The 13,172-nt window shown below is 38.2% G+C and overlaps 1 protein-coding gene and 1 long non-coding RNA gene across 2 annotated transcripts in view; one reads left to right on the top strand and one right to left on the bottom strand.

Annotated features, from left to right (window-relative positions):
- Nucleotides 1-197: 197 nt before the first annotated feature.
- Nucleotides 198-7,131, top strand: LOC309438834. The gene is made up of 4 exons (XR_014183878.1): nt 198-467; nt 1,268-1,381; nt 5,789-5,873; nt 6,901-7,131. It is a non-coding gene; the product is annotated as an uncharacterized lncRNA (long non-coding RNA).
- PPAT (phosphoribosyl pyrophosphate amidotransferase) overlaps nt 1,790-13,172 on the bottom strand; it is a 46,429-nt gene continuing 35,046 nt past the window's right edge. Inside the window, exons 3-11 of the mRNA XM_082050741.1 lie at nt 10,768-10,974; nt 9,310-9,422; nt 9,045-9,190; nt 7,657-7,729; nt 7,138-7,289; nt 5,718-5,845; nt 5,196-5,417; nt 4,293-4,413; nt 1,790-2,962 (exon numbers count right to left, since the gene is read on the bottom strand). Of these exons, the coding sequence (XP_081906867.1) occupies nt 2,787-2,962; nt 4,293-4,413; nt 5,196-5,417; nt 5,718-5,845; nt 7,138-7,289; nt 7,657-7,729; nt 9,045-9,190; nt 9,310-9,422; nt 10,768-10,974 (1,338 nt within the window). The 3' untranslated portion in view covers nt 1,790-2,786. The remainder of the gene's footprint in view (nt 2,963-4,292; nt 4,414-5,195; nt 5,418-5,717; nt 5,846-7,137; nt 7,290-7,656; nt 7,730-9,044; nt 9,191-9,309; nt 9,423-10,767; nt 10,975-13,172) is intronic.

Genomic DNA, 13,172 nt, shown 5'->3' with positions numbered 1-13,172 from the left:
GCAAGATTCCACCGTGAGACTCACAGTCCACTCATCTCTGTCCCTATATCCCCCCGCCCTGTCCCACGAGGTGGTACGGGCCTTCCTGCCGGTGCAGTCGCCGTTGGGACGAGTCAAAGACGTCATTTCCGCGGGGGATGGGGTGGGCCAGCAGTTGCGGTTGCGGCGGGTGATAGCGCTTCGCTCTCGGTCGGGCTGTGGCGGCGGGGAGCGGGGTCTGGAGCAGCCGCTGCTAGGCTCCCGGCGGGGCCAGCGAAGCCGGCGGGGCTTTAGAGGCGCCTGCGGGGAGCGAGGGTGGTGGGGGCGCCGGTAAGGCGGCGAGGGGCGCGTGCGGGAGAGTGCGATTTAATGTCGGACACGGAACGATTTGCTGCAGCTTCGAGGGCGCTGTCAGGGTGGGTTTGTTAAAGAAACCTGGGTGTGTAGTGCCGGCGGCTGCAGCGAAGGGACAGAGAACGAGCAGACCAGTTCGTAACCGTTTTTAATATTTCATAGGGGAGAAGTTAGACATTAGCTTTGTACTGTTTTGTCACATTTTGTAAATGATAATTTGGCACAGTTTCACATTAGTAATACAGTAGAAACAGTTTTACAGTAAAACGTTAAAATAATACAAATAGCAACACCTAAAACCAGAGGAACTTTCTCCCTCAGCGTACCCATTGCAAGTATGTGTTTGCTGTATGGGATAAAAAAGGCCCGGTAGCCCAAAGCATAAATCCAGCTGTCAGAGAAAAAAAATGGCACTTGAAAAGTATCTCCTTTTTAGCTTAAAGTTCTGAAAACTATGTAGTAAAGATCAGGCATGTAGTGTATCTAAAAATTACAGTGCTTACAGTAGCAGACCTTGTAATTTCATATGCATAATGTGCAGGGGAAAAAGGCATTGGGATTCCTTTTATTCAAATCAGAATTATGCCACGTAATTTTCAGATCACATTTAAGCAATTATTACCAGTCTTCAAAAATACCACTTCTGTTGAAAACATGTTAAAAGAGTATTTGCACAAGTTTAATTTACAATCTGTTCTATAGACAATTTCATATAAATCAACAAACTTCAGCTTGCAACCATGTTAAACTATGCACCTGAGATTTTGTCTCAAGTAGAAAGAACTCCTCACAGATACCTATAACCTAAGAGCTCAAGTTAACTGCTTTTTTTTTAAATTATCCCTAAGAGCTTGACTTATCCCTTCTTTTTTGAGGGCAGGAAGGAAGAAAGGTAGAAAAGATTAATGACTGTTTTTACAGACTTGCTCGTTAGACAGAAGAAACCCATGTACGTCGCCTGATACGCAGATCTGGGCTTTGGTGAACACCACGCAGTAAGAGCCCGGCACTCACGAAAATCTGGATTCTCCCATAGGCTTGACTGCAAGTAGGTTCTGGTTTCACTGCATGATGCACAGTCTTGACTTGATTAAATGTATTCTTATATGGACTTCTGTGTTCTCATTGTCTATCAGGCACAATTGCTACAAATCCCATTTTGAATTTAAGCGCCAGTGCTGTAATTCTCAGCTATGTTGAAGATGATGGGGAAGAAGGAAGCTCTTAAACTTCTCTATTATTTTTTTAATAGTGTCACAGAGAATTAGAAGGCCAAAATACACAATATTAAATAGAATATTTAAAATTAGGCTGCTGGTATTCAGTGAAAAAAAACTGAGGTATGCAAAATATTTTCACTATTGTGTGTAAATTTGCAATAGTTTTCAAAAGGTGCTTTTCCATTTTCAGCTAGTGGTTTGTTGTCCAAGGGTATACAAGTAACCATGTAACTGTGACCAGTTAAAAAATATAATTTATTCAATAGCTAATGGTTCTTCAGAACTCTTTTTTTAAAAAAATTACATTTATTGTAACAGCAGTAATGTTTTAAAACAAGACTATATCCAAAACAACTCATAATCTTCAGTCAATGTATTGTTTTTACTGTTAAAAATGAAAAGTGACTTTATTTTTCAGTTTACTTTGCATGTTGACAGCTAAGACTTCTGAAATTGTCAGGAGTAATCCTAGAGAAAACAAGATGTAAAAGGAAAAATACCCCATGGCCGTGCCAAGTATTTTCTTCTCCTACATCCTATTGGCAACTGATAGAAGTACACAAAGAGTGTAAATACAGTGGACTTAGAAAAATAATTTTAAAGTTATAAAACTACAGAGCTTTGGCTGAGCATTTCCCTGAGTCTTCATTTTTTTAAAAGCATATGCTAGACATGTTCATAGAATCTGTTACAAAGGGCTTGATTAGTAAAGGCTGTTTAGCTACATATGCAAAAGTTAGGTACTTCTATTCTTAAAGCCTAAGCAAGAACTGCTGAGGAAGCTGTGTGATTCTTCAGAATCTGGTATCTTCCCTAAGGAGAAAATCAAACTTCACATACTTCTGCATTAAGACTCTGATAATTAGAAATTATACCAAATGACTCAAAATTTGTGGACAAGTCTAATAGGGATAACTTTCAGGGCAAGGCTGAAACAAACAACTCTGGGTCTGCTACAAAATTTATAAAACTTTGGGTTTTATAATATTTTATGAGAAAACAGAAGGCACAACTGTGCAACAAAACTATATGATTTTGTATTTTAATCTGCTTCCATCGTTTTCATCAGCAGATTGGACTTTCTGGAAGTCTTTAATGATGTAACATTAGTAACAATAATTAGCTGTAATAAGGTTTTCGTATTACCTAAATGTAAGAAGGCTATTGGCAAGGAGGCATTTTTGAAAAAGGTACATTCAACAACAGATGAGCTGATGTCCATCCTCTAAAAATTCACCATTCTAGCTCTACGGGGTACTCGCCAGTGAGACACGCTGTGCAATGGCCAATCTTTCCAACACGAAACTTGTGGCTTTTAAGGCTGTTCTCATTCTCTTGTCTTGCCTTGATGCTTTCTTGCACAGATGATACCAGCCCTTCCACGGAAAGGTAAACAACGCTGTCAGCTCCTAGAAGAAATAAAGAATTCAGCAGTTAAAGCTGCAATATTGTATCAAATGCAGGGCTCTTTGGAAATGCAGTTGCATTATTGTATGGATTACAATTCCAGGTGGATCACTTTACCTAAAGAGAACGGATATGAAAAATTATTAGACGATAATAAGCCTTGCCCTTCTCCAATTCTTTGTGCAGGGAGCAGACACACTGAAATCTAGATAGAAGGTTCTGAGCTGGGAACAAAAATGTCACACACATACTGCAAAAATAGAAATAAAGACCTGCGCACCTAGGACCGCACACCCTTACTGGGACTTGGAGGAAGGAGGGGAAGACCACCACGTTAAAAAAAATTCAGTGTGCACTTCATGCAAGTTTTCTAGCAGTAATAAAGTTTGATAGCTTTTTCACATAATCTGTTTTCTATTGTTTGCACTCGTTATGTTGTGAATAATCCTTAAAAATGAGATCCTACAAACTTGAAGTATTTTAACATGCCTTCACAATAATTTGGAGGAAAATAATCCATTGCAATATTAGACAGTGAGAGTAAGTATTTAACATAGGAAATCTCAGTTTGCAGTCTCCTAACTGTAACCAGCTATGTTCTTAAACCATTTAAAAAAATATTTTGCAGCACAATATATTAATGTCCTTACTCACAAGCCTTTACATGACTTCTGTTGCTGATATCCTGATGAAAAGCAAGTTATTTACCAGATTGCAAGAAACATGAGCTGTTGGTTCTTTTGTTCTGCTGCAAACATTACTCATTCTAGAGATCTAAGAATGTATTTAACATTCTTTGATGAGCCTCAAATGTCATTTCTCTCAAAGTGAAATATATAATGCAGTTAAAATTATTTACATAAATTTAAATTTGTAGAAAAAATTAGTGGGTGTTTACAAATTCCAAACATATTTTTATGAATATCTCATGAAACTACATTAGCTTTTCATTACAGGACAGATTTTCACCACATATTTTCTTCCTGGTGTTTTGCTTACAGTAGCTCCTTGCTGTAAAGACTTTCCCAGAAGGAGCTCTAAGTATTGGAAAATTGTGTTGTCACGCCTTATTTATAACTTATGATTACACAATTATTCTAATGCCTTCTATTGTTGGGAGAAATATGATTCACTAACTGTGTTAAAAAACTGTAACTAAATTGGTTTGATCCACAGGGTACTCACAACACAGACATTTAGTGTATAAACCTTGCAATTTTTTAGTCAGTTTTGCCACTGTTGTCTTGATGTGTTGTCCTTTATTTTGATGTAGACAATAAAACCCCTACGGGTAAAATTTCTCTCTCAAAAAAAAGAAAAAGTAGCATTTACCTATATAGTTTGCAAGATCATGAAATTCAGGTCTGTTGGCAATGAGTTCTTCTTTAGTTGGAATGTTTATTCCCATATAACAAGGAAATCTTATGGGAGGCGAAGCCACACGGATGTGCACCTGAATAAAAGTACAGTTGCAAATCAGACTGCTATAAGGTAAAGGTCAGCAGATCATAACACAATAGCCAAGTCCTAGTTCTGCAAAATAATCACGAAGAACAGAACACGGCACTACAAAGAAGTCACGGAAGGGGGTTAAAAGTAAGATTTTTTTTTTTTTCAGATGCCAATGCAGCAGGAGAGAGAAAGAGTTTTAGACTTTATTTTTACAGTATTTCCTAGTGTTATTAAGAAGTTGCATCCTGATTTTGCTTTTTTCCTACGGTGCTGAATCAATGATGAACATGTTTCAGTTTATAAAGTCAAATATTATACAAAATTTTTCTTCTCCAGTAAGAGACTTGCACATTCTGTTTCAGTTAAATCTTAACCAATTTAAAATTTTGTGCTCTGGTGACTTAAGGCACATGCCCATTCACTGAAGTATGTGGTTGTATGTCATGCAGTACCACAAGTCACACAGATGTCAGGAATACCACACCAATACTTGATTTTCTGATCTTAACCTAATCTGTTTTGCATTCTCTCTTTACTTGACAGATAGTGCTTTAATAATGGAGACCTGTTCCTACCCCTTTAATGTCCCCAAAATCACAGTCATACAGAAGAAACTTCTCAACCTATCTTCACAATAAATATGCACTAGCTATTCCTTTTTGCACATTTGCTCTTTTAAATAAGGAAACAATGTTTAGTGCAAATGAAAGCAAACCCCTGTGCTTTACCCTCCCATCAACCTTCTGTTTGCAACAGTATTGTACTGGCTGAAAATTAGCTTACCTCTTTGGCTCCTGATTCTCTCAGCAGTTTTATTATAGGTGAAATGGTATTTCCCCTCACAATTGAATCATCAATGATAACAACTCGTTTGCCTTTAAAATTATCAGACAGAACCCCAAACTTCTTTGCAACACCAAGTTGCCGTAACCTCATATTTGGCTGGATAAATGTTCTTCCTACATATCGGTTTTTACAGAGTACTTCAACATACGGTAGTCCGCACTGTAAACAGGAGACAAACAGAATTAGTATCTATAAAACCGGATATTCTCACTTACTGTTTTTTGAAGCAACCTTAGGATTTAGTATGACTTCACAGTAACCGAAGAACTTTGAAATACCTTAATATAGTAGAATAATGACGTAAACAAGTGCAGATGACTCAATAGGAGGTACCCAGCGTACTCAAGATATAAAGCTTTATCAATATAAAACTCTTAATGGCCCATAACATAATACCCCATTACAAAAAAAGTATATGTAAATATGCTTGGGGAGAAAAGAAAGCAAGTTAACATATACCTTTTGAGCATAACCAAGAGCTGCTGGGGTTGCAGACTCAGGAACAGTGCTGACCAGGTCTGCTTCCACAGGTGCTTCAATAGCAAGCTGCTGCCCGCATCTCTTCCTGACAGAATACACCATCTGACCTACAGACAGCAAGGAGTGTTATGCCTGGTATGCGTAATTCAGATTTCCTCAGTTTGCTGTACTAATTCCTCTGTTAAGTTGCAGGCATAGAAGTCAGTGAGAAAAGCTCTAGAACTAGTAAGCAGTCACTCCCATAAGGTATTTTTTTATTTCCTTTCATAATGTCATATTCTTACATACACATTCATATCACTATACAGAGAGTTTGCCATAATGGGGTAACTAAAGGTCTTGTGGATTTTACAAAATCTATTGACGGGAAGAAAGAAGTAAAAATTGCACCTGCCTGTTCTTAACGTGCATATTCTATTTTTAGGCTGTTTTTTCCAGCAGACAACACTTGTACAATCCTGCTGTCTGCATCTGCCTGCTTATTAACTTTGAATCAGTTGGCAAAATTCACTCCAAATTTAGTAAGCAAATAAGAGGCCTCAGAATCTTTCAAGATCCTAAAAAATTTGCAACATGTGAGAGAACTGGAGGTATTGTGATGAGTTGAGGCACAGCAAAGGGTACAGCAGCAGTACTAAGGAATGTAAGAAGTGAGGATACTGAAGGGTAAGAGGATCATGAAAAAAAGGGATGTGAAGTGAAACCGGCTTTATAAAGGTGGGGAACTGTGTAGGATCAACAGGTGGCACGGCCATAGAAAGCAAAGGAGACCTTGTTTGTTAGGTATGAGAGTCCTGGCTAATATCTTGTCACTGAGGCAAATTTTGAGGGCTGCCTACTGAAATAATAACAAAAGCATTAGACTGACAATCCCAAGTACTTAGATGAGGGATGTCAATCATTTTCAACCTTGGAGGCAACCGTGAGGCTGATGTGGCCCCCATTGAAAATGAGTTTGACACCCATGACTTAGATAATGCTTGCATTTACAAATTTTATTAAAAGCATCTTCCTGAAATAACCATTTCTTGCAAAGAAAATGCCAAAATAAAGTTGTTCTGCAGATTCTGTTTCCTAATCTTAATTTTGAAGAAGTTTTTTTTAAAGTTAAGGATATTTCCTCTTCCTTAATTATGTTTGTGGCTCTTCTCATCCCTTGCAGGCAGCCTGACTGAGGCTGTATGTACAGCTAGGAACAGGAAAGTGATGTTACTTGCTCCTCCTGATGAGTGTCATGTCCTCCAGAACTGTGCCAACCCATTCTGTCCCAGCCCTGCTCTGCGAGCTCACATTCAGTGGTACCCTACTGTGATCCCAGATCCTTTCCAGAGTCACATTGTTCTCCAGGATAACATCTCCCACTATTTAGGGAAGAGCTGTGTACACTTCATCTTCTTACCTTCAAAAATACTGTCTGGTCTTGCAAAATAAACATATTCAAAGATGCAGAATGCTGATGGATCTCCTTCAGGTCTTGGTACAACATCCAGTGTCTGGACATCATATCTGGATATTTTCACAATCTCTCCGGGAAGGACCTCACGATAGTACCTTGAAAAAGAAATACATAGCATTTAGAAATGTCCTGAACCTAGATGGTAGTTCTGAAATATAAACAAGGATCAATAATTTAGTCCTGGATCAATAACAGAGTACTTTTCTATGAAAGCTAATAAATGTTATAATGCAATATAAAAATATAACCAGGAATAAAGATGGTCACTAAAAAAAGTCCTGGCCCACAAGGCAATATCTGGACAAATATCTGTCTAGTGATAACAGGCAGCTATCCCCGAATGACACAAAGCTGACTGGGAATGTACATTGTTAGAGATTATGACATTTGGCAGTCTGAGGTTTAATGTTTAATCACTGCCTGAGGAGAGCTTTCAGATAAAGTGAGAATCAGGGCACTTACTCTGCACCAATAGACAAAAAGCTACAGGATTCAGAAGAGACTACCCATCCTTCTGTTTCACTGTTATCTTTTCCTGAAATGAAATATTTCAGTTAGAGTCCACAATTCTTGTTACTGTTACCCCTTAAAATTGCATTTCTACTGCAGTATCTGGCTTGCTATGGTTTAGGTTGCCAAGTGCACAATGAAAGACTGTTGTGATTTCAAACTAAAAGGCATAGCATGCCATAGTTTCTGTAATATTAAAAACCAAACAAACAGACAAAACCCACGAAAACCCAACCAAACAAAAACCCAAACCAAAACAACAAACAAACAAAAACAACAACAACAAAAACAAATAGCACCCCCTTCCCCCCCCAAAGATCATAAACCAGTTCTAGGCAGAAGTGGAAGGAACAGCACCATATTTACAGCATCATTTTCACGAAGAGAGACAATTCATGTAACTACCTTTGTTGTCTCTGCACTTCTTCAAACTTTTCTATTTCAGTGACTTCAGATATACAGAATTACTTCTGTTCACACAAGACACTCCTTACTTTTCCTATGCTATGTGTTGATAGATTCTTTTTATTACAATGGATGCTGGACTGAACTCCAATAAAGAGAGTTTTCACAGACAGGCACAGGAAAGATCAAATTGTGTAACACAGGGTAGGAATGTCTGTATGCTTTAAGAAAGGGCCTGATAATTTTTCTTACGGTTATAATTACCAAGTTTGGTGAACATACAGAAGCATTTGCTACATTGTGTTTGCATTATTTTATCTTTACACAAATGAACAGATTTTAACCCCACTTCATGGAAGATGCTAATTTGCAGGCTAAACAGGAACACAAAGAATTTTTCCCATAAATTGATTTGTACAGTGTGCCATTACTATACCAAATGTGACTGGGAGTGCTAGGAATTTAGAAATACATTACCAGTAATCCAGCACTTTTTGGCCACCTTACTATAGGAGAAAGGAAGAAACTAGACTTGTTTCTGGACTGGACATAGACCTGAGCAACTGTCTCCAGGTGATTTGGACCAGATGACCTCCAGAGGTGCCTTCTAAGCTCAACCTTTCTGTGATCCTGCCCATCCCTGCTTTCCTATTTAGGTGATGTTAATTAAATTTTCACAAACATTCTGTTTCGGTTGGGCTGCCTAATTCTCACACTGTTATCAGGTGGCTAGGATTCCCTTTTGTCGGGAACAGAAAAGACGTTTGCAGGCTTTCTACAAATTACTTTTTCCTTACCAACATTTTTTTTTGTTTTGAGTTTTCAGAACTGACTTCTGTATCACATACTCCTCCTTACACCACAGTAAGCATAGCTTTCAGGCACAAACTATATATATACATATATATATGTATATGAATATGTATGTGGTTTACCTTTTCCATTCATGTCCCCTACTGGAATAAGGCGACCAATGCAGAGTGGGCGATTCCCATATGGATCACGTACTGCATAGATTATGTCTTTATGCATAATTAGCAATGAATATGAAGTTGGAGTTTCATTCATTAAATTTTTTATTCTGAAATGAGACATAGATGAACATAATCATGTGTCACACAAACAGCTGTGTGCATTTACAGCTGCATATCATGCTGAGATTAGATTGCTGTTCTCTATTTCGAAACCCACCCTCCTCACCTTGCTACCCAGTCGGCTGTATCGTCGTTTTCTAGAGGAGGTGTGAAAGCCAGCAGCTGGGTGATCAGCTCACTGTCAGAACTGGTCGACAGTCCTACACCATGCCGCATAAGCTTTTGAGACACAAAGCAAAAGTGTTACGAACATTAAGAAAAATCCCACGTAACCCTGCTCTGATTTTAGTCTAACAGCAGTTTTGTGCAATGAACAAATATTTAAAAACGTATCAGTCCTTCAGATGATTAGAACAAATGAACATCAAATTTCTTCCAACAAACCCAATATAAAAAAAGAACAGTTACAATAATCTTTGTCTGGTACATTTCTTCCTTTGCATCTCATTCCTTTGCTCCACATACAACCAAAATTAATGCCACCAATATTCAAGGCATAAATTCGTGTTTGAGCCATTTTATCAGCTTTGTGTTTCTGCTTGCTCTGGGAAGAGAGGTAAAATATACAAGGGAAAATATGAAGCTACTTATAGCAGATACAGAAAGAGATATCACAGCAGAATGGTGGTTTGGGCACAAAGAAACAACAACAATAAAAAAGAGGTGTGAAGGGACACAGAGTTGGATTAAAAAATGAAATCCCACAATTTAAAGTCTGCTACACTTGGTCAGTCGAATTGTTCTGTCTTGATGAACTTATGCTTCTAAGGGAGAAGAGAATCTGCAGGGTATTTACACAACTATTACAATCCATTTGATGCTGTATGCATTACAGTTCCTAATTTTTATCTTTAGAAATCATTTTACATCTCATGTAACTCTGATTCTCCACTCTCCATCTACATTTCCTCAGTGCTGTTTTTTTTCTCCCATCCATTCACACACTTGTAGCTCTGACGAAAGACGGGCCAGGTTCCTTTGGGCATGCCACACATTTGCCTCACAAGAGCATGTCCTCTCACTTTTGGATGGAACATATCATAGAAGAGATTTCACAATGAAAGATCTGCTAAATTGTAATTTGGTTCTTTAACACATACCCTTCTAGCCAAACACACTATAAAATTTGGCATTTGTTGGTTTAGGTCGTGACAGTGCTCATGATTAATTTTGCAAGCCAGAAATACAAATAAAGACAATATTCCAAACGAGACATTTCAGATTGAAATGCATATGCATATGATTTGTTCCTTCTATCAGGCACTGCAAAGGAGCAGAGCCACATGTCGAGGTGCCTTCTGTTACAGCTGAGTTAGTGTTCTCCCTTGATCAATAGGAACATGACTGTCAGTCTAGAGGACTGGTAAGTTTTTCCCTGTGACAATTACAAATGCCTCCCCTCCCCGGAGTTCCCCCCTCCCCCCCAAATGATATATTTTGATTATGCTGCTCTTTCACTATCTCAAGCAGTCTTGTATTAAGGAAAAGTCATAGCAAGGTTATTATTCTTTGCTGCCATGCACAGAAAGGAATGATGCCAGAGACTCCCCAAGGAGACGCTAACCTTCCTCCTGAGCCGTACAGCGTTTGTCAGCTCCCCGTTGTGCGCCACAGCGATCTTCCCATGAAGAGTCTCTACGACAAAAGGCTGGCAGTTCTGCAGCTCAGAAATTCCCGAGGTGGAGTACCTTGTGTGCCCAATACCGAGGTTTGAAACGTACAGCTTCTTCAGGCTGTCTGCATTGAAGACGTGATTTATAAGACCCATTCCCTTCAGAAGAAAAAAAAAAAAAAAATTGTTTGGTTTTGTTTTCCCAGCAACTTCCTCATTTCTCCTTGTGTTCGTTTTTGGTCAGTATTAATGCAAGCAACTTTAACAGAAAGACAAATAAGCTTAAAGACATGGTAAAGAAAGAAGCTGAGTAGGTGTCACAGTGATATATCAGATCCCATTACTCCTGGTTTTAAATAAAGCAATAAGACATACTTGTGTTGATGATTTTCATGGAACAACCTATTCTCTGACTAAAAATAGATCTTCTGAAAAACACCACCAAACTGTTGTGCTGTTTAAAAACTCCAGCAAAAAAGACTGCCAGAAGACAGGAAAAGGAGGAAAAAGTTGCTAGAATGGAATTCTATTTAGAGAATACCTTTTACTAGTTAGCAGTATATTTGATTTACTTTTATATTAGGTCCATGAAAATTTTTATTAGATTCTATTGTCATTCCTGTCAATGTCAGAAACAAAGCTTTTTTCAAGAGGGTTTACTGTTTACTTAAAACAAACTCTTCATATAGCCAGGTTGCCTTCTATTTAAAGCAGAAATGCATCAAAACTTTGTAGTCAGCTATCAGGAGCTTCTGTTGGCAATAAGCACTATGTGAAGACAATTTACTCTGAAAAAGCTGCACAGAGAGTAGAAGACTGGATTCCTCCTACAAAATCCTCTTTCTTCTGCTGCCTGTGGAAAATATTTACACCTTTCTATGCATGTTCCCCTACCACACATGTTAATTGTGATATACATGATATCTCACATGACAACGTTCCTCTGGTATCTTCAAAGATACACAGGAATGGTCTGAAGCTGCGATGATTCATAACCTTTGCTGTAGGTACAACAACAAGAGAGTGTGATGGGACAGGAAGGAAATTGGCTGAACTGTTTTCAGAGCTCAACCAAAAATACTTAAAGAAAGCTCAATTTGAGGGTATTTTTTGCTGTGACTATTACAGAGTCAGAATACCAAGAGGCTATATTTGCACATGTGGTCTTAGGATATTTACTATCACGTTAAAAAGTTACTGCCTCAAATGGTCAAACTGGTATGGGTTTTCTTTAATGGTTCAGCAAAGTTTGTGCTGAATCAGTTATCATCTGTTGTCTCACAGGTGACATAAAGGTGGTCTAAAGTCTTGTGTCATGTGCTCATATGTGCACAGAAGTGGAACCACGCACTCTTATTTTACTCAGGACAACTTTATTCTGACAGGACATCTGACAGTTCATAGGTCCAGCGTTAATGGTTGTGGTTGATTTAAGCATTGCAATAGCTTAAGCAAGCAATTTTGGTTTAAAACACATTTGGTTACTTACACAACTATATAATCTTTTAATTTTAGTTTGAAATATTCCTCTGATTTAGACTATGGTGGTATGGGATGGCAAATGTGAATTACACCACTATAAAAAATGCCCAATGAAGACAATGTTATGTCTGTATTATACAGGGCCTTATACATGTCAGAACATGATAACGGTCTGACAAATAGCTAGTTTAATATATTATTCTGCATATCCAAGTGTGAAGCAAGAAGACAGTCTTTATTCTACTGGCATCACTAGGTCTATACAAGAGATTTAAGTTTTTCCGCATCCTGAGCTAATACAGCTATGACAATAATGTTTTGTTATACAGATAAAGCTGAAAGGCTCTGACAGAGAAATATGGATGAGTTTGTCCTGGAGATTTTAAAACAAAGGATTAATAGCCTTTGTCAAGGGCTATTAATCCATGGTCAAAGGCTGGCAACAATCAGAAGGGAGCACATACTCCTGTCAAAGGTGTTCCAATTCATACTCTAACCTATGTATTGCCTTAAGCTATTGACAAATGTGAGTAAATTGATGCAGTGAAAAGTGGGCAACTTTTCCATTCTGTTGTCTCTGCTATGAAGAAGAGTCAGCCAGGCTTGGAGGGTAAACAGGTACAGTAGCATCTTAACTGCTGACATCTTTATGGGCTAGTTTGGAATTCAGAGTCCTAAATATACTTTCACCACTGTAACAGACCAAACCTTTGTTACATTAGCACCACTTCCAGGACTAAGAAAGTCATATATATTGTACTACACAGGCTCTTTATTACACTGTGGTTATTACAGTTTCAAAAATTGCTGCATCTGAGAAACATATTTCGAGGATAAAAGAAACCATCATATGCTCTGGAACTCTTAAAATATCA

The sequence above is a fragment of the Streptopelia decaocto genome (assembly GCF_964273445.1).
Source record: "Streptopelia decaocto genome assembly, chromosome: 4".
Lineage (NCBI taxonomy): Eukaryota > Metazoa > Chordata > Aves > Columbiformes > Columbidae > Streptopelia > Streptopelia decaocto.
This window is presented reverse-complemented; position numbering and strand designations above follow the sequence as displayed.